This window comes from Squalius cephalus (assembly GCF_949319135.1).
Source record: "Squalius cephalus genome assembly, chromosome: 1".
NCBI classification, from domain to species: domain Eukaryota; kingdom Metazoa; phylum Chordata; class Actinopteri; order Cypriniformes; family Leuciscidae; genus Squalius; species Squalius cephalus.
In genome coordinates, this window is record NC_137122.1 from 38,783,365 (window position 1) to 38,809,573 (window position 26,209).

The 26,209-nt window shown below is 38.9% G+C and overlaps 1 protein-coding gene across 4 annotated transcripts in view; it reads left to right on the forward strand.

The window, feature by feature from the left end:
• Nucleotides 1-23,783, forward strand: part of rarab (retinoic acid receptor, alpha b) — a 123,473-nt gene extending 99,690 nt beyond the window's left edge. For all 4 annotated transcript variants that reach the window (XM_079890958.1, XM_079890957.1, XM_079890959.1 and 1 more), the window contains 7 exons: nt 5,744-5,892; nt 14,723-14,864; nt 17,828-17,988; nt 18,092-18,268; nt 18,408-18,612; nt 19,358-19,516; nt 19,595-23,783. In XM_079890958.1, coding sequence (XP_079747084.1) covers nt 5,744-5,892; nt 14,723-14,864; nt 17,828-17,988; nt 18,092-18,268; nt 18,408-18,612; nt 19,358-19,516; nt 19,595-19,791 — 1,190 coding nt within the window. In that variant the 3' untranslated portion in view covers nt 19,792-23,783. The remainder of the gene's footprint in view (nt 1-5,743; nt 5,893-14,722; nt 14,865-17,827; nt 17,989-18,091; nt 18,269-18,407; nt 18,613-19,357; nt 19,517-19,594) is intronic.
• Nucleotides 23,784-26,209: the final 2,426 nt, after the last annotated feature.

Genomic DNA, 26,209 nt, shown 5'->3' on the forward strand with positions numbered 1-26,209 from the left:
CGCACACACACACACACACACACACACACACACACACAAAATCAGATAAATCAAAGGCAACAGTGAGAAGGAAAACCCCTAACACAGAGATGCCCAAACCTGAGTTGGCCCATGATGACCTTTAATTTGGCCAGGCATGTCGTATCACAAAAGGGCTGGAATTGGGGAGGGGGAAACATGCCATTGAAGCATATCTTCATTTCTAACTTCTTTAACATTTGTTTATGATTATAGAAAATATAAGTGAATCAGATTTTAAAAAAAATATATAATGCAACATTTACTTTCAGCCAACGGCCCTTCATAGTAAAAAAGTTTAGGCACCTCTGCCCTAAGATATAGGCTAGTGATATACAAATTATACAATGATCTATATACAGATGTATACAAAGCATGCATTTTTATAGTTTATTTTAAAATAGAGTATTAATGATGGTTATCATTAATATTTTTCCTCTTAAGATATAAAATGATGTAATAAAGGATGCAATATAAAATGCATGTGGTACCCGGCCTATAGCCTACTATATAATATATATTTTTTTTGTAATATTACAATATTATTGTAATATTATTTGTAATATTTTTATAATGTACAAGTTTTCAAAGTTTGTTTTGCTCTGTGTATTTGCTCTTTGATTTGATTTGTCTTATTTTATTAATAGACAGGGGTCAGTGCAGTTCATTGAGTTTAACAATCTCTGGGGAAAACTGAGATACAAGAACCTTCACCCCTCTCAACTGTTGCGTCTCTGCCATTGATAGGACGTCAGTGCCAGCTGCTTGTGCAGGCTGCCAATAATGCCATTATTACTCGTCTTATTCTCTTTTGTTTAAAAAAAAAAAATCAAGTCCTTGTGATTTTAAGATGACATTGTTGCCCTCTTGGGATTTTAGACCCTCACAAAATAAGAATGATTAAGATCATTGAGAGTGATACTTGTGCTCCAAAAAACCTAGAGAGCTGCCTCTACATGCATTCTGGGATTGCCTCTTTTATGAAGAATGCATACGTTGCTACCTTAAATTGTAACTAAAAACAAAGTGTTTTAAAAGACTGCATACTTGATGATTTAATATGCTATCTAGCTTGCCAGCTTGCAAGGTTTTGGAACAGAGCCTATGTGTTGGCAGTTTTAATATGGGATTTAACCATGGAAGTACGTGGGGTTGTCAAACAGCTAAAGAACACCTTGATAACTGATGTTTTCCGTGTACACGAGGGGCGTCTCAGACAGGTGATGAAGCCAGCCCGTTTCTAAAGCCTCACAGCGTTTAATGTAAGGTTACCCTGGGTCGAACCTCTGGGCATAATTAAACCTGATTTCAGCGCAAGGTTGTTCTCTAGAGCTACAGGCCAACTCAACAGCCATGACTAAGAGGTGTCGTCTCAGAGATGCAACAGAGTGCATAATTAGAGCGTGCCACCTGATCACAGCTTCACAGGAAGCCGCTCGTGCTACCAGTTCTGCACTTATTCAGGGTTATTCGGGTTCAGGAAAGCGGCTTCCAACACTCAAACTTTCACTTATATTAGAGCGGGGATTTCTCTGTTCAGTTCAGCAGTTCAATTTTTAATTTGCGCTATTTATTATTAATCAGATCAAGTTTAAAGGAAGTTTGAGAAACTGTGGTGTGGGCAAGAGAAGATGAAGGCATAATTTGGCCCACCGCGAGTGTCTGCTGTCAGAAGAGCAGTTCTCATGACATTGTCCTGGATCTGCGCTGAGCTCTGTCCCTGTTATGGAAAATGTGCCACTCATATCAGAGCTGTGCAGCAGAAAGAGGTCAGACTGCGCTCTAGGGAACGAGTGAATGGCATACGAAAAGCGAGTGAGATTTGGTGAAGGGGAACAAGTGCAACAGTGAGAATAATTGTGGGAGAGAAATGTATTCTTTGACATCTAATAACAGTCTCACCTTCTCGAAGCTCTGGCGTTCATGAGAGCAGGATGTGTGATGCCAGCCGGTAGTTTTTCTCACTTCCTGTTCTCTCTTTGTGTGAAAATACAAACTGAAGTACCATCTGTGGATGTTTTGCACTGAGATGCCACTTTGTGCTGTAAGAAAAAAAAAAAGGATGAAAAGTAATGCTCATTGACTGAGACCTGCAGCTCAAGATTTCGGATTTGGTTAAACTTTGCGCAGATTCAGAGAAATATAGATGCAATTTATATAGAAATTTGAATTGAATTAAAACTTTCTTGTAGGCATTGCCTTTCGCCTTTGTAAGGCAAAATAGTTGCATTAAAAATTGCATTTCTCCCAAATGACTTTGTTTCTATGTTTCCCATTTGTGGTCAACCAATATATTGGCAGACATTTGGCTTTTTATTATTATTAGTAGTATTATTATCAGCACTTGCTTATTTCTTATAGGCAAGAGATGGATCTTTGTGCGTGTCATTCCTGTAAACATTTTTTTTTTTTTTTATCCTGTGATTAACTGGAAATGTCATGTAAAAGCATTGGTGAGGTGTAGTCTGTACATTTGGGTAATAAATTAGTAATTCTCCATAAACTTTCCCTTCATGGCTTTTTTTTTTTTTTTTTTTTTTTCACATTTGTTAGGCTAAATAAAACCCTTTAGCAGCTCTCTGAACACACTGCATTGAAGTCGGTTGTGTTAGCGTTTGATCGTGTGTTGTGAAGCATGTTTGCGTGTGGGCACGTTTGCTGTATGAGTGTGGAAAGAGATAAGAACTCGACATCCTCATCTAACTCAGTGATGGTGCCAGATTGGGTATTTTTAGCTTTGACTGCTTTTTCTGATGACAGTAAATAGACGCAGACGATTGCCCACTGGCTCAGCAACAGTGCATGTGTAGTGTGATGGAAGTGAGGCCTCATTTTCTCCTGTATCACTCAAAATAGACAAAGATGTGCAATATCTATTTAACTCGCTGTTGAGCTAGTGCCACCAGTTTTCTTTAAAGATAGGGCTGCACGATATTGGAAAAAAAAAACACATTGCGATATTTTTTCCCCAACGATATATAGTGCGATATATCAATCCAGGCTAAAGTCAATAATTACCATTCCATGATATTAATAATTTCACTAATAAACAAGATTCATTACAAGTGACAAAAAGGTCACTTAATATTTTATTCCAAAATTAGAACATATTTCTGTAAGAATTCGGTGAACGTTCTACGCAATCCAACGTGGCGGCGCTCTTAACAGATGTTTGTTTGTTCATTAGGCTATAGCCTAATTCCTCAAAATAAGTAAAAAAAATCTTATTCTCTCTCGATACTGATGATACTGACTCGCGATCTTCACAGTAGTGAACACGCTGGAGAGAAATGCACATTTCATACAGTTTTATTTTGTTTTGAATGGTTATTATTAAAAGTAGAGATTTCTGTAGATAATATATTTAGATAGATAAGCTACAGGTTTCGGTTCATGGATGATAGCTTAAGCTGTTCAGTCGCTGGCGCCTCCGTGTCGTGATTATTTATTGTCTGCTATATTAACTTTTTATTTATTAAATCCAGGAAATTGGATAATGAAACACTGATTAAAATTAAGATACAATTAATACAAAACGAAATTCGTTTTAAAGAAGGGCTTTGTGCTTTCTGTTTGAGGTCTCTGTGAAAGTTTTAAAGCAGTTCTTTTAGTGCCGCATCATAACGGTCGCGTCCGTAATGGAGAACTGTCACGTAACATTGTTTTTTCCTCATAAATGCGAACACGAAAAATAAAAGACAAAAGACTTTTTAAAAAAGACAACCATCCACAACTTTATAACACTCCAGGCAAAGTATCTCTTTTTGGTCAACATCCTCCTTTTTGGAGCCAAAATAGTTCCAAATAGCTGATTTTGATTTTTGGTACGAAATCATCATTTTTTTTTTGCGGCGGATCCTCTTCGTCGCCCATTTTTAGCTATAGGATTGCCAGTGAATGTTGGCTGTGAGCGGTGAGCAGCGGCACAGCGAACCAATCACTGTGCAGGCACGCGGAACGTGCAAATGTCACCGCAGCAACAAGCCATACAACAAACTCGTGTTTACTGTGTGCTACCGTTCTTTTAATACACCATATTACAATACACCATATGTACTTTTAATACACGAGTGCTACTACCCTTCACATCGCATGTTCCGGCGATGTGACTATCGCTCATGCGCACATCGCGATGTCGATGTTAAAACAGAATATCGTTCAGCCCTAGTTAAAGAGGGAATTCAGTCTCATCATTCAGGCATTTGTGAGGTTGGGGCTGTAGGTAGACAGTCTCACCCAGCACAGATACTGTTTCTGTTTAAGGTTTGATTTGATTTCTGACTCACTGGATTAGTGTAAAGCAAACCTTGCTGTCTGTCTCTACTACATAGCTGTTACAGATTGCTTTCTCAAGAGATAAGACATCATTATAAAGTTGTAATATTTCTCATTACAGTTGTTTTTTTTGTTTTTATTTTTAACCATAGTTTTACCTTTGGTGAGCATAATAGACTTTTTAATAGATTTTTTTTTTTTACTTACCAACCCCAGACATTTGCACATTGGTGTGCTAGTGGACTCCTAAATGTTGACAGATAGCTTTAATACAGATACTTTTATTTAAATTGTGAAGCATATTGGCTACTTAATAAAAAATCCTGTTTTTATCAGAAATCATTTATGATGACATTACAACATTCACCGCTTAAACCTTTTAAATAAAAAGTTAAGTCACCTGTACCTGAAGGTTAGGTCAGTCACAACAGAAATCATATATAAATCTTAAGTACAGTAGCAAAAACATTCAAAGGTACAGAGAGTGGAAAATGTTCATGTAAAAGTAAATGAAAGTTTTGAACTCTTTTTCTTTCTTTTTTTTGAAGTGCTCTTAATGTTAAAATTGAGCCCTTTTCAACATATATTGGGGGTTATTGAAACAACACCTGAATCTTTGTGTAACTCAGATTATTGACAGACCTGAACTGCGCCCGCATAGTAGCGTGCTTCCCTTCACTAGCAGTATCTCTCTTTATCTCTTATTTTCGTCCACGGCATGGCATTTGTGAGGCAGCGGGAGAGGAGGACGGCAGGGTAGAGACAAATGAGGGTCGCTGCGTAAATGTGTCTGTGTAAGTTTATGGTTTGAAAATATGCCGGTGCCGTTATCACCACCATGCAGAGTCGATCATTTACATGTGGGCATATTCATACAGGGGTAACATCAGTGACGTGTAGAATTTCAGCTATTCAAAATACAGCGTCCTTGTCGTTTTGTGCCCCTGACATGTGGAGAGGGCAGGACATAATCTGTCATGGGTTCTCTTCATATTCTGCTATTTAAATTGCATTGTTTCGTGAGTTCTTGGTCATGGCAGCCCTGTGACAGTGCCATGTGGCTCGGGCGCCCCCTCCACACCCCGGGTGGCTGTCATGACTTTATTAATTAAGGCTGGCACTCGTCCCAGTTGGTAGCAACTGAAACCAGGAAGAAAGCAGAGTGAGTGTTTAAGGAGAGCGTGGCACCAGCCTATCTGTCTGCTCGCCCCAGGAATGGAGGCGTCCTCCTGACAAGCATGACCTTAGCTGCTCATCTTGCGTGCGTGTTCCCTCACTGAGCCTTCCTGGGGAGCGGAGGGATCTTTTGAAGGTTGAAGGTCTTTGCGGACTGTTGCTAAAAGACAAAACACAGTTTTTTTTTGTTTTTTTTTCAAATGAACCTAATAACCCTTGTGAGAAAAATATGGCACATTGAGTCAAACTAAAGGCTGTCTCTGTTCCCTTGTAGCTGTGGAGACCCAGAGCACAAGTTCGGAGGAGATCGTACCCAGCCCACCCTCACCGCCGCCTCCCCCACGGATCTACAAGCCTTGTTTCGTCTGCCAGGACAAGTCCTCGGGCTACCACTATGGAGTCAGCGCATGTGAAGGGTGCAAGGTAAGAATCCATTCCTTCTTGGTTTGGAGGATTGAGCTGTGGCCCTAAAATGTTTTTGGACACTTAAGTCACATTTGTAAATTGTAAATAAGACATCCAATATTGAATAAGTGCCATCTGCAAACAAATACCACAAACTAATGGCCAGCAAGGTATATGAAGTCAAGTATATCTGTTGTTTTTTTGAGAGATGTTTTGCTAATATTTATTTATTTATTTATTTAAATGAGTCACACTTGTTTTTGATATTTTTACGCAAGAACTTGTCCGGAGTTTAAAATCAGTCAATGACGCGTTTGGTGACAGTGAGCTGCATTACACGCGCGAACGAAATGGTGGCTACAAAAATCCCTAACGTTAATTTTGCTCATGGCTTGTCTTGAAAAACGAAGACAATTTGATGGACAAATGTCAGGACTGTGAAATCAAATCTTCTGACACTGCCAGAATTTTGTCAGAGGTAAAATGTGATCGCAATGGCCATTAATTGGCTGTCGGTGAACATGTCAAGCTAACGATCAAAGACTTCAGATTTTATCAGAAGAATCTTTTAGGATTTGCCAAATTTGTCTCAGACGGCCAAATCGTGGCCAAAATCGTACAGTGTGCGCCTGGCTTAACACTCACTTGAAGTTACTCTTAGAAAACGCTAATAATTTAACAGTTAAATGTGATCTTTAGCAAATCTCTAATTGAATATTCATTTTTCATACTGAACATTATAATATCATGATGCTTAAATAGTTGGTTTTATAACTAAACTAAATAACTGGTTTTGATTTTTATGATTAAAAATGGATACTTTTCGTATCCTTTTACAAAATGTATTTGCCATATTTGGGGTTCTGTCATCCCATGTTGTTAGTGCTGCCACCGGTGACAACCTCCTATTCTGACGTTAATTTTTGGGGGGGGAGGGGACAGCGGTGAATTCCAGCCTTTTATTTCTTTACTACTTAATAATTGAAAACTAGTCGTGTATACATTTCTATGATCTACACAGTGTCTCCCTGAGAAAGAGAAACACAGGGGTTTAGAGTTGAACTATGATGGTTACAAAGCCCCCCTATCTGAGCGCAGCCGCAGGGAGGCGTGGGTGGAGAGCTGCATGTGCGCACGCACACACAGCGGGAAAATAAACATAACTTCATTAAATTTGCATGTGCTATCTTCTCCCTTTCTCACTGCTATTGAATGTTAGGAGGACATATCAGCATTTGTCTTTTCCTTAAAAAAAGCATCCATCACTCTCCTCTCGCCCCTACAGCCTTGTCTGTTTTGAGATGAACAAAGAGCGTTTGAGTTCTATGTCCTTAAAGGGGTGGTATAATGGCATTTTCACAAGATGTAAAATAAGTCTTTGATGTCCCCAGAGTGTGTATGTGAAGTTTTAGCTCAAAATACCCCACAGATATTTTTATATAGCATGTTAAAATGGTCACTTTTTGAGGGTTAACAAAAATGCACCGTTTTTGTGTCTGTCCCTTTAAATGCAAATGAGCTGCTGCTTCCGTCACAGAGGGTGGAGCTTCAACAGCTTGTGTCCTTTTACCTCACACAGACATGCACTGAAAATTTCAAAAAATTTTAGCCTTTTATGTTCAAACCGGAGTCAGACAAAGATGGAGACATGTAGATTGCAACTGGATGTTTCTGAATGGTTAGTTGAAGAATTTATGCAGCTGATGTGGAGTTAACTATCTTCAAGTCTTTGATTAGCATATTCTGTCATGATAATCTATAAATCGTGTTCCGGGGGTGGGGTTTATGTAAATGTTTGGGGTTAGTGATGTCACTAACTCGGGAGAAATGACATGTCAGGGCTCCAGACTGCGACCAAATGGTCGCATTTTGCGACCAAAATTTGAGAATGTGCGACTGAATTTTACATCCAGTCGCACATGTGCGACCAGTAATTTTTTTTTTTTTTTACGTTAAACGTGGAAGGGGCGCGTCAAAGAATCCGGAATGTGTAGCAGGCCAATGAGTGTGAGAAGAATAGGGAATGGCCACTGTAACTGGCTAATGTGTGGAGGGGGAGGGTCCTAGAGATAAGCGAGCGCGCGTAAGTTAAACGTCTGTGGGAAGGAGACGGAGACAAATATCAATGTCACGGACAGACCTATTTTTTTACAGTCTATGGGACAGACACAGTCGGTCGGATGATGATAAAGGCCTGAACCCACTATTTTCGGGAAGACTGGCTACGAAAATTCAGCTGGTTGAGGTACTGTAAGTAAGGTGACGAACTCCATGAGCTGCGAATGTTGCAGTCGCTACCCCAGAACTGCGGGGAAATAGAAGTTTGCAGGCACTTCGCAGTTTAAACACAAAACGCATCTCAGCCTCAAGCAGAGTATTCCGTGACATGTTATTAAATAAAATGAAAAAAACTGCGCTGCGCTACTCATTTCTACTTCATAGACCGTTTAATAGTTCGAACCAATAATAAATAGACAGCGCAGAGCTTCTCTCGCCAGTCGCGGGCCGATCGCGATCACGCGAAACAGTTACATCGTGGAGATCCAGTGAAGAAATCCATTGAGTTCGCGACAGAATTAATAACATTGCTGCGAGATCCAGTGAGAAACATTCAGATTTGACGCAGAATTCTCTGTTATAAACCATATCAGATCAAACAGCGCTGACGTGGAAACCAGGAGAAACATGTGCCATGAACGAACAAGTTATAGAAGGCTTTAGGTCCACAGATCAGCAACATTCACCATGGATTTAATGTAGTAACACCACTTACTGTAACTATGGTATATTGTGTTTATAACAGTAGCCTACACATCTTTTTCCAGCACTTCAAAACTATAATATCATATTTAAATGTTATTTTTAATGTGTTGACCAAAACATTTTTTGTTCATCCTTTAAAGATTGTCCCTATTTATAAAACTAAAAGTTTCAAGAAGTAGGAAAACTCACACTTATTTAAAAAAAGAAAAGAAAAAAATATTAAATTACTATTGTAAACATAGCTGCAGAGGACGCTTATTGGCTATTTTCACTCCCTAATATCTATTTTGTCACTCATTTTGCTTTTGAATTATTAAGACATTATGAATGATAATAATTAAAGTTAACCTTATCTATACACCTCAAATTAAGCTCAGTGCTTTGTCATCCCACAGTGCTACCAAATACTTTCTGTAGAACTTAGTGCCGCTGCCCTCAAATGTTAGTCTGGAGCCTGTGATCTTAAAATAAAACTGCACCATACTTTCTGTACGTTAAGGCTATTTATTATCAAAGCATTTGTCAGTAATACAGTTATTTTGGGGGAAAATGTGAATAATTGCATTGTAAGATGATTTAAGGTGCGCCCCTAAATTTTCTGCTTGTGCTCCTAAAATTTTAAGTCAGGGGCTACAGCGCTCCTAATAAAAAAAGTTAGTCTGGAGCCCTGCATGTAGTCCCACCAGCCGTTTGTTGTAGTCCTTAAACAATTTCTTTAAAAGCAAATATCTTCCTTTGCTTTGAACTTTGAGCGTTGTAACTTTGCAGATGTTGTTTATGCTCAAACAGCAACAATGTATACTAACTAAAGTTAGAAAAGTGAAATCATAATCAACCATCCCTTTAAGTCAGAAATGTGTTTGAGACCTTTTTTTGCATTTCTGTTAAGACTAAGTTACCCTCAAAGGTGGCATCCTATTTTAAATGAACTTATTTGAAAAACACTCTTCATGCGCTACTTGATTTGGTTTTGGTCTTGATGCATTTCAATGTTTCAGCAGCACCAAATTCTGTGTGAAGATAGGATGCTACATATAGGCCACACTAAACCAGTCTGACCTGATCATCAGTTGAAGGATTAACCTGGTTAAATTAACTAGTCAAGTCACCTTTATTTATTTAGCGCTTTATACAATACAGTTTGTTTCAAAGCAGCTTTACATTGAGAAACGGGAAAATAACTTGACAGCAGTCATTATTCAGTTAAAATTAGTTCAGTGTTGATTCATTTAGGTTCAATAACTGTGTAAAGTACATTATATTGGATATATACACATGCTAAATAATATCAAATATTTAGCTATCAATTATGAAATGATTTCAGTTCAGCTATAAAGCAGTTCTGCAGAAAAAAGTGGTGTCATCATCCAGCTCAGTTCAGTTCCCATACAACAGTGTCAGTACAGTCAGATCAATCATATTGCTGAATATTAAGTGTCCCCAACTAAAGCCCCTTTCACACAGATTCCGGAAAATACACGGATAAAGTGACCTGGGATTTGACCCGGGTTTGTTTGATTTTGGTTCATTCACACTGCCAGTGATTTTCCGGAATCACAGAGTGCGTTCACACACAACCCGTAAAAATCCCATAAAGACACGTGACATCGATGTGACTTGTAATGTCTCAGCAGCGTCTTAAGTTTGCTTATGAGCTGCGATTTCTCGACACGGCATTATTACGGCTTTTGTTCACAAAGCGCGCGTTCCAGGACTGAACACGGCAATGTTACTAGGTCCCCAACCCGGCATCGATGGCGGCATCAATCCCGGGTCGTGTTTGCGTTCACACAGAAGGCATTCTGGCAATTTGCCGGGATCATCGCGCTGTGTGAAAGGGGCTTAAGCAAGCCAGAGGTGACAGTGGCAAGGAACCCAAACTCAGAGGTGACAGAATGGAGAAAAAACTTTGGGAGAAACCAGACTCAGTCTCTTCTGGCCAACGAACGAACACAGTGTGATTGTGATTCAGGCTGCATCACAAGTCAGATTGTGGATCAGAACATTCAAAATATTTCATCCAGTTCTTTCTGCTTGAAAATCAGATTCATCACGCTGGTATGGAGACGAAGCTGGCCATAGGCGTCTGTGGATGAGACGGACAGACTAATATTAACAACCAGTATGAGCTGTGACTGTCACACTTGTCCGTAAAAGAAATCCTGCAACGGTCCACCTGAAGTGTTTGTCAATCAGTGTGTGCAAGAATGATCAACCTTTGAGTTTTTGGTACATTAGCTGTGCTCCAAACCCTAGTGAGCTGCCTGCTGCTTAGCATGCTAGTTAAGCCCAGAGTACACTTCAATTTTGAAGCAATTATGCTTATGCGTATTAGCTTATGCGTACAGCCTGATGCACAGCCTTTCAGTGTATACTCCATTCGATAGTGTGTGAAAGTTTAATCTTTGGCTAGAGTTTGCACAGTTTCTCTCCAGAAATCTCTCTCATACAACACACATTTTGTTAAATTGTCCTTTTCGTCCCCCATCTTTTTTTTTTCACTGAGCTTGTCACAATGCATTCTGGGATCTCAATGTGTAAAGGATGCTTGCATTTTTGCCTTCAATTTTTGGGAAAACCGGAGGTAATTTTGCCGTTTATCATTTGAAGCGAACTTCACTTCGGGAGCACATCTAAAAATGTTCCCTAGGTAGGCAGCTCACGGAGATGGAAAAGCAGCTGTTATAAAACTTATCTTCACAGCTACGATGCACAAATAGCTATAATACACACGACTGCTTAGTCACACCAAACAGACAGACGACCTTATTTTGATCTCATGGTCTCTTCAGTCTAAATCCACTGGAAATAGAGTACACACTTGATACAAACACATGGCTGCTCCTCCGTTGTCTCAGTGCGCCTGGGGGTTTATACTCATGTCCAGGATTAGTGGAGACACTAAAGAGGCTTAGCGCTCCTGCCAAGAGGAGCCACAGCAGACCTCAAACCGTTTCCTTCCTGCCACATTCCGCTCACGGGATCTCCCCGGCAGGTCAACACTGGGTCAATCCAGGGTTCGCAGAGGTCAGGTGATGCCCAGCGAGAGATTAGGATCACAGATCAGCCCTGCATCTTTTATGTCCTCCAACTCATCCATGTCTGCTTTTACTCTGTCATAGTAACAATGCTTGCTTGTATCAATTATCAGCCAATTTCAATCATTTTGTCAATAATAAGAAAAAAACACTCCTCTTATTCATTTTTATTAAGTATTTTCTTGAATAACTACATTGGAGAAGTGAAGCAGTGTTTACTGAATTGAAATATTTAATACTTAAATATTTTATACATTACCGTTCACAAGTTTGGGGTCGGTAGAAATTTTTTTTAAACATATTTTTGAAAGTAGTCTAATGCATGCTTATGATCTAAACTACAGGGGAAAAAAAGCAATATTGTGAAACATTATTACAATGTATATAACATTTCTATTTTAATATATTTTAAAATGTAGTTTGTGTTATGGCAAAGCTAAGTTTTCAGCAGCCATTGCTTCAGTCTGTATCTGTTTGCTTGCCTTCCTTTCAATGGTCCACTGCTGCAGCCCCTAATCCAGTGGAATTACCCAGCTGCCCCTCTCTTGCCAGAGCATTCTTCACACCTTGTGATGATATTGAGCTTCATTCCTGTGGCTTTCAGGCCCGACCAACAGCGGCACAGAGCAGAGCGAGAGAAGCAGGATGAGGAAAAGAGGCCTTTTGATTGTGGACCGGTGTGACTTTTGTCATGGGTTTGTTATCAATGAATCAGCTCTCCAGGTGAGACAGCAGTCGCTTGTACAAAGGGTACCGTCGGCCAGGATTAATGGAACATTTGGCTGCTATTGATCTAAACCTGTTTTGTGAGAAAGTGTAGAGGTCTTATGCTTTAATTTTTCTGATTCTTTTAATATAGCCCATGCAAAGTCAAATACGATTGCTACAGCTGTGAGAAGTTTCTGCAGTATTTTATTATGTGAGTGGTCTCGTTTTGAAATTCAAACTCTTTTTTTTATTTTATTTTTATGTACAGCTAAATTTAAATGGTTTCACTGTGAAAGAAAAGGCGCAAGAAGCAGCATACAACTTCATACAGTGTGCGTCTACAAGAGCATCTGACTTGCCGATACTGGTTCAGATTGAAGCGTTTCATCTGCATCTACCACAATGACCTCCAACAATGACCTCCAGAAGATTAGAGCTGGCATGAATAAAACATGGCCAATGAAGGAGAGCTCCTATGTAGGGAGTTCAGGCCTCTGGGCAGCGCATTAGAAAACCATTTCGGTTCGTTCACTCGAGCACACGTTCTGTCACACATCTGCCATGCTCACCTTTTCCTTTATTACTTTTTCATAGCCGAGACCGAGTGTGAGAGGGACACGTCCTTTCAGCATGCGGGACATGTCCTTGGACACACGCTTCTGCCGAAATGACATGAGTGTTTAGATGGCAGCCACTGGACAGACCTGTCAAAAGCACACACACACTAAAAGCTTCCCTGGGTGCCCTGACTGATATGTTTAAGGCTTTTCCACTAAAAGCCTTGGGGATTATTGTTTTTAAACCAGAGAGGGAGGATGATGTTTTTGCTGTAGGCTTGCTTTGAAAACTGTAGCATATAGAATGCATACTCTGAATACAGTTCATGCATAGATAATAATATCAACACTTATTCCAGCCCGTTCTCATCCCAAGGCGTCATATACTGACGCTTTTGACATTTCGTCTACATCGAACGCACATGGCACCCTTTAGCGTCAATATGAGACGCAGATAGATATGGGCCAGAAGGCGCCTCCTAGCGGTCTAACCCTAACCCTACCCCAGACCTAAACCTACCCATAACCGAACAAATCTCTGTGCGTGTCATATTGACGCTAAAGGGTGCCATGTGCGTTCGATGTAGACGAAATGTCAAAAGCGTCAGTATATGACGCCCTAGGATGAGAATGCGTTGCTTATTCTTAATAAACATATCACAGTGTATAGCTTCTCAGGCCAGTATTATTAACTGTAAAGTTTTGGATATATGATTCTGCATACTCATTTTCCCTGTTTTTTACCTGTCATTTAACGGCTATTTAAAGTTTATCTTTAGAAAATAATTTAAAGAGAACTTTCAGCAATCTATATATGTATAATATTTTTCTAAATAGCATTTTTTTCTTAAAATTAGCATTTTAATGGTGTCCATTTATCAGCCATAGTTTGAAGATTGAAATAATCTGCTCATTGGTATCAGCTATAATTTTAGTATTATGTACCCCTATTAACATGTGAATGTGGCTTATCCAATTGTATTTTAGATCAGAAACAATCTGTTCACCCTGTTTGTCCAGTATAAATCTGCAGTATGAAAGAGTGACGCTTATTTCTCTTATGGAGTCCCGCTAAAGCATTGAACCCATATACTGTTCATGCTCGGCTCAGTCATTGAATCTTGCACAGAGCGCCACTAATACCCACGTGCCCAGTGGCGGTCACGAGTGAAGCTTTCACCGTTTAATCCTCTGCCAGAGAGCCGTGGTTGCAGCACAGCAGCTGAAAGCCCTTGCACAAGCCTACACAGTCACTGTTTGACATCTGCTCTCTCATATGTGGCTTCAGCTGCATCTTTCCTGCTTTTGCTGTGTACGTTCATGACCTCGGTCTGACTTTCTGTCCTTGAGAGTCTGACCAAGCAGTAATTAAGATCAGAAGAATAATGTGAAGCTCTGATTTCCATCCCTCCACTTGAGTCTATGTGTGTTAAGCTCTGCTGGGTATTAGCCAATGGGAACCTCTGGGCACTTGAACTGGAAGATAATACCCAGCAGCCATAATACTACCAAATCTAAACCAAGCTCAGTCTGCCATTATGTCAAAAAATGTGTGTGTGTGAGAGAGAGAGCTGTATCTATGCCGCGGTTGTTTATGTTTGCGTATAGCGACGATGCGCATAATGTGAATATATGAATATCCGATGAATCATTAGTGACTTTATATAACTGTTCCGCCTCGGTCTTTCTGAGGTTCTGGGGGTTGGTGTTAATTTTCTTGCGTGTGTGTCATTTGTGAATCTTCCAGCTATAGTAAACCGCCGTGCTTGCTTGTCTCCTCAGGGCTTTTTCCGAAGGAGCATTCAGAAGAACATGGTGTACACCTGCCACAGAGAGAAGAGCTGTATCATTAACAAGGTCACGCGAAACCGCTGCCAGTACTGCCGACTGCAGAAGTGCCTGGAAGTGGGCATGTCTAAAGAATGTAAGTGTCTTTGTTACTATAATACATTTAATAAAAGTCCAATAACCATGGAAACCATGATTCCACGATTGTCCCTTTGTGAGAGACCCTTCCTAAATATAAAGGCTCCTATATACATCTTCATGTGTAAAGACCCATTTAAACTGTAAAAAGTGTGTGTAAAATATTATCTGGGAAATGTTTACGTTCCCACCATAACAGTACTGTTAGATGAATATATATCCATGGACCCCCTTCCTCAGGCCCCTTTTATTGTAGTTTATTATATGTGTGTAATACATTATCCTAGTGCCTGCTACTCTCAAGGGACTGTGGTGTATAATATATGGTAAATTTATATATAATCTACTATCCAAGATGTACATTGCCATTCAGAAGTTTGGGGTTTTTGTTTTCAACATTTGAGTTGCAAATCAGCATATTAGAATGATTTCTGAAGGATCATGTGACACTGAAAACTGGAGTAGTAATGATGCTGAAATTATTTTCAAGCATTATTGAAACACATTTGTGATTTGTCTTTTGTCATATTTCATAATGATGTTAAAAGTATGTTTGTATGACAGGCTTGTGTACAAGCATATAAAGAGGTTTGCTGTCTTGTTAGTCATGTCCTTGTGCATTTGTGCTAGGACAATAAATAAATATCATTATGAATATTAACTAAAGCTAATATCAACTTAAGTTAATATAAAATGAGGTTTAAAAATATAGTCGTAAAGTAGCACATTATTATTGTTTTTCTGATATATTTGTCACAATGGGACTTTTAATTTACCCTTTAGTTGGATTTAGTTGCTTTCGCTTTTGCCTTTAAGAAAAAAATGTGGGTTTATATGTACTTTTGTTCTGTTATTAGCATGACAAAATGTACAATCTTTCTGTGCGGTACTGAAATGTACTTTGCCGTTTCAGTCAGAGCAAAATGAAATCTCTGCCCTAGATTTGTTATTTTACATATTCCATTTTTTCCGCCCAGATATGATGGTGCGCTCTTGTCATCATAAAGTTGTTTGCAAGCAGGTTTCGTCTTTTCGCACATGTCGTGTCGTGAAAGATTACCTCCCTGCGTTAATAGTTCTTTAATGGCTCCATTAGATTGTGTTTTCTGAGCCCACGCTGGCACCCAGCTCCCTCTGGAGAAATGAATATGTAGCTGTGGGGAGAAGTGAGTGAGAATCGTCCTTTACCACCCCTCTTGCTCGCTCGCTCGCTCCCCCAGTGTGCGTGTGGAGGAGGGAGAAGAAGAGCCATTGAGTTATCTTTAGACAAAGGAAGGAGTCCTAACCAAAAACAGCAAAAAACATGAGATAAAGGAGTGATTGAGGCTCTGAGTACAAGAAAAGAGAAAGATTGTGAGGTTCCAGGAAAACGGAGAGAGGGAAGGAGGGAGGAATGCAGGCGCAGAGGGAGAGCCCATTTAAAGCAGCTTGATATTTGTCATGTGACATGATTAGATTAGGTTGGATTTTAGTGAAAGCAGAGGTCGTTTGTCACAGTTATTAACAACCACCAACATTTATTTCTCATCACTGCACACCATCAGCACACATCTGTGTGTGTGTGTGGGATGAAACAAAATGAGTGCGTTTACTTGCACAATCTTACATTGATTATTTTTTAATGTGCAGAAACAACTTTAGTAAACAAGGTTTATTTCCTTGAAAATTGTAAAACCTGAGATATTATCCATCCAGACCAGCTCGACACAGCGATGTTGGTTTAACCAATGGCATGAGATTGAGGTGAGATTAGGTTTGACCAATCAGTGGCACCAGTGGGAGACTATAGCGGCGCAGATATGACTCTTCATCTTTGATAACTTAATTCGATCAAAAATACAGTAAAATGGTAATATTGTGGAATATTATTACAATTTCAAATAAGTGTTTTCTATTGTAACATTTTAAAATTGAATTTATTTCTGTGACAAAGATTTTTCAGTGTCAAATGATCCTTCGGAAATCATTATGATATAATGATTTGGTGATCAAGAAGCAATTTTTTTTTTTTTTTTTTTTGTTAAAATGTTAATATTTTTGTGGAAAGGTTTTTCTTTTTGATGAATAGAGCCTTTATCATTACCATTTTGTAACATTATAATGTCTTTACAGTCACTATTGGTCAATTTAATGCGTCCTAGCTGAATAAAAGTATTCATTTATTTTTCTTTTCTTTTTTTCTTTTTAAACCTTACTGAACCTTTAACCTTTGAATGGCAGTGTAGATGCCTTGAACAGTCTTTCAACCAGTGTTTTTTTGCTAAACAGATGTGTGTTAATGCAGATGTATATTGGATGCATGTATAATGCCTCTGTGTTCACAGTGTGCATCTCTTCTCTATTATTGTGCTATTTACTCCGTATTTTAAGGCAGGTATACCACTGTATACATGTTTCCAGTGTCACAAAGAGATGGGAAGAGCTCTGAGAGTAATATCCTATGAATTTGTCCTCTTTTTCTGCTTGTTTAGCAATTGAGACTCTCTTACCTAAAGCTCTTTTTGAACTGTCACATCAAAGCACTCAGTTCTCATTCAGCTCTCTTTCTCTCTGGAAATACTGCAAGGAATGTATTTCTATATCCCTGTTCCTTTCCTACATATTTATATCCCCATATATGTCCTCTTGGTCTCCCACTTAATCCATCTCCTCCTCTTTTATTCATTGTTGTTTTGAAGTAAATTAGCTGCCAAAATGATTGAATCACAAGAAGAATGTGGTTCTGAAAGAGGTTTAACTATGCATGATGAGCTGTTTTCATCAGGCAGAGAAAATAAACACTGGGTTTTACTGCCATCTTGTGGCAGATATTGTCATATGTTTATTGTATTTTTTTTTATTATCATCATTTGCCACTTTAGATATAAAGCATATTAATCCACATCCACATATGTTCATGTATGATATATATTGGAGTGGTATACCAGGTGGTTTGAATACTGTTTTCATTTGTCTATGCAGCGGTTCGAAACGACCGGAACAAGAGGAAGAAGGACGAGAAGAAGCAGGAGTGTTCAGAGAGTTACGTGTTAAGTCCTGATACAGAGCAGATGATCGAGCGGGTGAGGAAGGCCCATCAGGAAACCTTCCCCTCCCTCTGTCAGCTTGGCAAATACACCACGGTAAGTCTGAGGCAGAGCAGCTCTTAATGGTGACGTCCTCAACCGAATCACGATCTCAGTTATTAAACCAACCAAACATGGTCTCTGTCTTGTCCTTGAACAGAACAACAGTTCAGACCAGAGGGTCGCTCTGGACGTTGACCTGTGGGACAAGTTCAGCGAACTGTCTACCAAATGCATCATTAAAACCGTCGAGTTCGCCAAGCAGCTTCCCGGCTTCACCACGCTCACTATCGCAGATCAGATCACTCTCTTAAAGGCCGCCTGTCTTGACATCCTGGTGAGTGCACGGCAAACTTTCACATGTGTTTTTGCGTCCAGATCTCACACACCTTATGTAAAGTGCTTGAATAGTTCTGCACATTTGCAGTGGAGTGTAGGTTGAGCGCTCATCTGTGTGTCTTGAATTGCTTCCTCAGATTCTGCGAATATGTACACGCTACACACCGGATCAGGACACCATGACGTTTTCAGATGGTCTGACACTGAATCGCACGCAGATGCACAACGCCGGCTTCGGTCCACTGACAGATCTGGTATTCGCTTTCGCCAACCAGCTCCTGCCTCTGGAGATGGATGATGCAGAGACTGGGCTTCTCAGTGCCATCTGTCTGCTGTGTGGAGGTACTGCAGATATTTTTCAACCAGATTAGATGCACTTTTTAACATATTTTGGTTTGTGAATGTTTGTGAAAGTTTTCCATGCAGTCAGTAATCACATAAAATTTACTTTTGCTTATTAGCTGTATTTTTATTGTGCATTGTGGTTGTATTTAGCCATTCTCTGGTGTTTCTGCTTTTACTTGTATACAAAGCGTAAAGCCTAAAAAATTAAACTACAGTAAATGAGAGGAACTTACAGCTATGGATGCACAGTATATTTGCCTCATAACTGTTTTGATCTAATATTGGACTATTTATTTACAAAGAATAACCAAAATGTAATTTTAGATTTATCTGCAATTTCGATTTATTTTATATATATATATATATATATATATATATATATATATATATTACCCCCATAACTCTTGTCGACCTTTTTTCGTCGTTGTTTTTATTTAATATTGGACTGTATCATATCTGTATTTTTTATTTTAAGTTTGTTTTATAGATTTATCTGCCATTTATTAGTTAGCAGCTGTAATTATCTAATAAAAATATATTTTTTTCCATTTAGACATGACTGTTTGAATAATATAATTTCAACATTGAGTCTCTAAAACTCATGAAATAGTTTTTCTGTGCCATCTCCTCAAATTTGTTTATTTAGATTTTTTTAATATTGGTGTCTACAAAAACAACATTATATTTCCTGCTTGTGTGATTCTTGGTTGGCTGTTTAAAACTGATGTGCACTTGCGCTCAGATCGGCAGGATCTGGAGCAGTCGGATAAGGTAGATGTGCTGCAGGAGCCGCTGCTGGAGGCCCTAAAGATCTACGTGAGAAAGAGGAGACCTCACAAACCACACATGTTCCCCAAGATGCTGATGAAGATCACAGACCTCAGGAGCATCAGCGCTAAAGGTTAGATTCGCTGTCACTCTTTGAAGATCAAGCGCGATCAACAAGAATCCAATCTAACCAGTCTTCTTTCTCAATCAGGAGCGGAACGGGTAATAACGCTGAAAATGGAGATCCCCGGCTCCATGCCTCCACTCATTCAGGAGATGCTGGAGAATTCGGAGGGCCTGGAAGGAGGCAGCGGGGCGAGAGGAGGAGGAGGAGCACCACCAGGAAGCTGCAGCCCCAGTCTGTCTCCCAGCTCGGCACACAGCAGCCCCTCGGCTCACTCCCCCTGACTCTCGCCTCCAGACAGGGCTCCGTACGGAACCAGAAATAAGCCGCAGCAGACCAGCGCCAGAGACCAGAATTCCGGTAGACTTTGATCTGGGCTGACCGGACCCGAATTGAACAGTAAATCTGGCTGGCTTTTATTAGCTGAAGACCAATTGAGTTACACGCAGGCCGAGCCTGATCAAAACTCACACCGTCATTTAAACCCACCCGTGATTCAGTGACGAGCTTTTTTATGTGGCGGTGGTTCAAGAAGACAGCAGAACAAATGCCCTGTGTGTGTGCGCAGAAGCAGCTCTTTACTGTGTCTTCCCGGCTCTGCTCCCATCACACAGACTGTGAAGGACTCGTCTGAGGGATGCGCTCTCTCGGCCTGTGACGTTATTTTATAAACTCCAATCCCTTAAAGCAAGCTAAAGGACATTAGGACGTCAAATGTCCACAAGTCAGGGACATTTTGAACTTTCCAGCTGTTTTGATTCTGTTTCTTTGTTTTCTTACAAAAGATATATGAATATATGAAATCTATATTGACAGAAATATGAGATTTGGATTTTTTGTCTTAGGTGGAATGCAGAACAATTATCTTTTCTCTCACTTTTCTCAAGAGTTGAACACGATTATGGTCGACCCACTGTTGCGCTCACTCCAAGATTCACATCATGCTCAAGGGCACGTCGCACTAGCACTGAAAATGATGCGTGTACTTCAAGACGTGAAGTACGATGGGGTTAAAATGCAATTTTGTCCAGATGATTTGGAGCTATATTAGACTTCATCAGAATGATCAACTTGGCAGTTTTTGGCGATTAAATGAAGTATGTAAACAATCAGCTTGTGATTGAAAGATGTGTATGAGATCTGTTTTAAAGGAGCGGTAAATGCCTTCCTGTAGCTTTTTAATATTGTTTCTTAATTTACTTTTCATTTTGTAATTGTCAACTGTGGAAAGACACAGATGCCCCCTTCTACACAGTATTAGCAGATTATAAAATAAAAAAGGAGATTTCCAAACACGAAGACTCACAAAGAACACAAGATGTATTTTGAAAACCACCACGTCATTTCACAAGTACTGAGAATGTTGTAACTGAGCATTTCACATGGAAGTTCACGCCTTTTTTCCTGCATCTCAATTTTGAAGCCCTGTTAGTGGTAGGTTTGTGTTTCTAAACATCCGTCACATGTGCTGAGATGCTTGCACCTCCGCGTCCTCCTCCTCTGTACCTTACAACATCACTGCCTCTGCTCTCCTGCAACAATCATTGAACACTTGTCAACAACAACACTGCCTCTGTGTGACAATCACTTTAATTAAAGCTCACAAACAACTCTGCCTCTGTAACGCACTGATCCCTGCCAGACATCTGGATTCATGAGACCGCTAGCATTCACTGATGCGCGTTCACATCTGTCCCCGTATCAATTATGAGCTTAGTTGCCTAGAAATTCTATATTAAAATAAGACATTCTTTTATTGGCGTAGTCATTTCTAAAAGTTTATAATTGTGTTTTAGTTGTTTTTATTGCCAAAAGTGAAAACTATTTGGTTTTTAGACACCGTCCAAACTAAAATAACATTTATTGTACTGTACTCAACCTCATTTTGTTCCAGACTTATGTTTGAAACTACTACCTTTTTTTTCCATACTATGAAAGTCAATGGGGTCCAATGTGGTTTTGATCCCCATTTGACTATCATATAAATAAAGACGATTCATTCTTCAAAATATCTTTGAGTTCTACACAAAGAAAATCACACAGGTTGGGACAACATGAGAGTGAGTCAATGACACCATTTTCAATTTCGGATGAACAGTCCCTTTGAATAAAAACAATAGATGAAATGGACCAATAAAATGAAACGGCGTCTCTCCATGCGATCCAGTTATGGCGGATCAGTGTCAGCATATCATTATTGTACCAGTTTACAACAGCTCTGCCTCTGCATCACTTTCAGCTAAACCCATCGCGTGTACTTTTGGCCGAAATGATTTCCTCCTTATGTTCATCTGAGAGTGGGGTGTGAACCGTTTCACTGCAACTATGCACACGACATGCACAGAGCTCGAGTCTATTCACTTCTATCTACCTGTTGTGAAAATCACAAGCCTCTTCCAGTTGCTCAGTACTGTCCGTTTCATTTGATTCTGCATTTAGTCGCTGCCCAAAGTTCATCACTATCGAGCCATACTGCGTCTCAGAGCGCGACGGGCCTCTTTTCTCACTCAAAGGATGACAAACAGAGATCTACATGACGTACAGCACAAACCCTGTTCTGCTTTAACAGTTGTTATACAGTCAAACGCACAAAAATGTTTCTGTTGTGTCAGGTCCCTGGATGATAAGAGTAATGTTTAATAAAGACTTCTGTTTTGTGTGTGTTTCTGACCATGGTGGGTTTTTATTTGTGATTTAATTTTTTAGTGCTGAATTACAAAGCTGCCATTTTTTTGTAACTTGAAATATTAATAACAATCTAAGGGGGTGACCACATCAACATCATTTGTGTGTTTAGATGTCTCACTCTAAAACGGGAGTTTTTTTTTTGTTACTTGAAATATTAATAACAATCTAAGGGTGTGACCACATCAACGTCGTTTGTGGGTTCAGATGTTTTTTCTTATTACATTACATTATTCATCTGTTTGTGCATCGCTATTACACTTAAAAATAAAGGTTCTTTATTGGCATTAACGGTTCCATGAAAAACCTTTAACATCTATGGAACCTTTTCAGTGCAAGAAAGGTTATTTATTGTGGAAAAATTTTATTCTATGGCATCACTGCCAAAACCATTTTTGTACCCTTTATTTTTAAGAGTCTATCTGCATCTTCCTACAAAATTACAGGTAAATTTGGTACATTTATGACTAATATTGATGCACAAACTAATATTTTATTTACTTTTATTTAAATAAATACTCAAAATGAATGGAATTTTTTCAGACAAATTTGAGGCATGATTGTTGCAGTCAACTTAATAGTATTAGCGGGTAACAGCTTAAGGACCCAGAACCAGATATGATGAAAGAAGACCAAGAGTCGTGAGGTTCAATCAAATAGAGAAAGTTTTACTGAAGATAGTTTGCAGTTTCATCAGCAGAAGTCAGCTTCAAGACTCACACAGGAGTTCGTAGGACGTCCCGCTTACAGTTACAAAGATCACAGCAGTTTTACCCTTCACCAAGGTCTAAGCTATACGTCCTTGCTTCAGACTGAATGATTCTGATTGGCTAAGAATAGATAAACATAGTCATTTTCCACAGATAGACAGAAGCATATCTCCATAGATTATACAGCTGACACTCAGACCCTGAAGTTAGGCACGTCGTGACCTTCCTGGTCGCAGATTTGGGTTACTGGGCACCAGCCTGTCTTGAACAACAACTCCGTCAGTCTCCAATAATGCCAGTGGTTCCTTAACCTGTAACCAAGAAGACTAACACACACACCGACACACAGCTTCCTCAAGCTTGGATTTGGCCAGGCTCTAACTATAAAAAGGAGAGTATTCTCAAAACATCAAGATAATGCGTTCTTCTCTCAAGGAGAGCTACACTTTAGTCTAACTGGAAAGTAAGGCTTTAACAAAGAGATGGTCGCTTTAACTATAGACTTCATTGACCCCTGTGAGAACACACATCTTGTTTCTTCAAATGAGAGTGTTGGGAATCTCCTCAAAAGCTTGTGCTCTAAATGTGTTGCTGCAGATTTGTGTTCATCTGATTGCAATTTGCAGTTTATTTTTCTCAAATTCATCGAGACACACACTTCAAGCAGTACCTTCTGTGCTGTAGTCACATTTACCAAAGAAGCGGTGGTCTACCAATGACATCAGTGCTAAACAACATAATGGACTACTAAAACAACCTTGGATATCACATGAGTTGAATGACTTCTCTAGGCTTGTGAGATTTTACTTTGTTATAGAAGTTACCAGTGTGATTACTGAAATGTTCTTTTCATGTATTCTCTAATGTCTGTATTTGATATGAATGCAGTAACAGCTTGCTCATTCAACCCGGCTTCCAGAAATGAAATATGGAAAGATGTTTTGTTTGAGAAAGGCCTTCAACATGTGTCAATTCATACATCTGTTTTTCTAGGTTACTCTGACAACTGAACTATGGTCACAGGCAGGCACGTGCACACATAGACATCAAAGGAGGCTTGAGCACCTGCCCTTTTTATTCCTGGAGAGAAAGTGCCCTTTTTTCTGGGCTGCTTTTTTTATTTTTGAAAAATAATATATATTCCTGTTTGCGCACAGCTTTCCTGTCAAACAAATATATTTATTGAAGAATAGTATATCTAAATATCAGGTCAGGAGTTCTGAAGCGCTCCCTCTCTCTCTCTTTCTCTCTCTCTCCCCCCGTAGTAGGCTACGCTAAATAGTAGCGTACTACGTTTTTCTGTTTTTCATGGCAACGGTCTGTATACTCCGCACAGCGGTCTAGACATGGTTGAATTCCAATGTAGAATGCGGTCTGTTATTTCTTGATAACGTTAACAAGAAATAACAGACCGCATTCTACATTGGAATTCAACCAAGCCATGTAATAAAATAAGTTAGTAATAAAATAAGCATACATCACCACCAGGTGATATGCTTTAGTTATTTTGTTTATCCTATTTACCTGCATTGCCCTGTCAATTAGATGCAAATGTGCGCATTTTGACTAGTTGACGCCTAATTTGCATACAGAACGTCCCCAGTTAATGACTTACATCAAGAGTCTTTCCCCTTGAAATTTAGAAATCCAAATTGGTGAATTTAGAAGAAATCTACAGATGCAAACAGATGGAGGATACGCTCTAAAAAATGTAGTAAATCTGAGTAACTGCATCTGGTGCATTAATAAATAAAACTGAGTAGAAATAAGTTAACATTAAACATTAAAAATAACTATATATATATATATATATATATATATATATATATATATATATATATATATATATATATATATATATATATATTGAAGTAGAAGACCTTTTTTTTGTAATAATTTTATTAAGTTGCTGTATTTTTGTATTTTGTCAATCATTTTTGCAGTGATTCTTTCAGTAAAGTTAACAAAATAGCAGCAACAGCCCTCTTCAGTTTAGAGTGAATATTTGTGTTGATTTTAAAGTGTTATGTATTCTGATAACACCAAAATAATTCAAATGATGTAGTGCCTTGTGCAAAAATAAACAAATTATTAGTAAAACACGCCCCTCTGCAGTTATTTAGGTTATTCTAAATATATACTTGAAACTAGTAGCATAGAAAATGTTTTCAAAACATGCACATTGTGGAATGGTTTCCTTTGCTGCTCTATAAACCTAGTGAATACTAAGGAGACCATGATTTCTGTGTGAACTGATTATTTTGTAGACATCTTTTGAAAATGAAACAATTGCGTGAGTTTGAGGAAGATAAAATTAATTAACTTTTTAAAGTAATTTTTTAAAAAGGAAGTCAGAGTTGCGTTAATATATATACTTTTTTGTTAAAAAAAAAAAAATGCAATTATGAGAAGTGCCCTTTATTTCACTTGAACCCCTGCCCCTCAAAATGTCTGCGCACATCCCTGGTTCTTTATAAAGAAGAACTAAAGCTGACAGGAAATGAATTATTTTTGCACAAAAAAATGCAAGTCTAGTGAAAACTGACTGCATGTTACAGCTCAGATCGATGGGCAGAATGTTGAAAAGTTAAACTGAACAAAAATGCTGCATGTTTAGCACGGGAAGGAAGCAGTTATTTTATTCATATGAACAACTTGAGGGTGAGAAAAGGGTGACAGAATTTACATTTTTGGACCCCTTTAAGTAGAGGAAGCTTCTTCAGTTGTTATCATTGGTTCTGTGGTAACAGCTGTACTTCTCATTTTTCTGCACTGCTAATTATATATTTCTATATAATTACGTTTCTGTTCAAAAGGTAAGTATTTACATCATGTCCTCCTAATGTCAATTCTAAAACATTGTACCACCATAGTAAAATTCCTTTTTTATGTACTTTGTATCCTGCAGTTAATATGCAGATGTGCTCCATATAGAGACCAAAGTAAAAATCCTGATAATGACTATGAGATTGTAGATATGGATGATGGAGAGCATGAAGATGTCAACTCTTACTCTTGACTTTATTTCAAATAAAATATAAACAAAAAGCTTAAAATATGCTTGTACTCTCCATAATGAGGATTTAGGTTTTACTGTATCTGTCCTTGTCCAAAAACATATCTTCTCAAATCTGCTTCACAGATTTAACCATGTGTTAACTTGCTCTTCTGAGAACAGCGCTATATTCTCTGAATCCACACTGATAAGTCAGCATGATGTGGTCACACAGAATGCTAAACTTCAACTCCATTTCCAAATACTGTGTATTGGAGTATATTTATGGCTTTAAGTTAAACCGTTTCACTT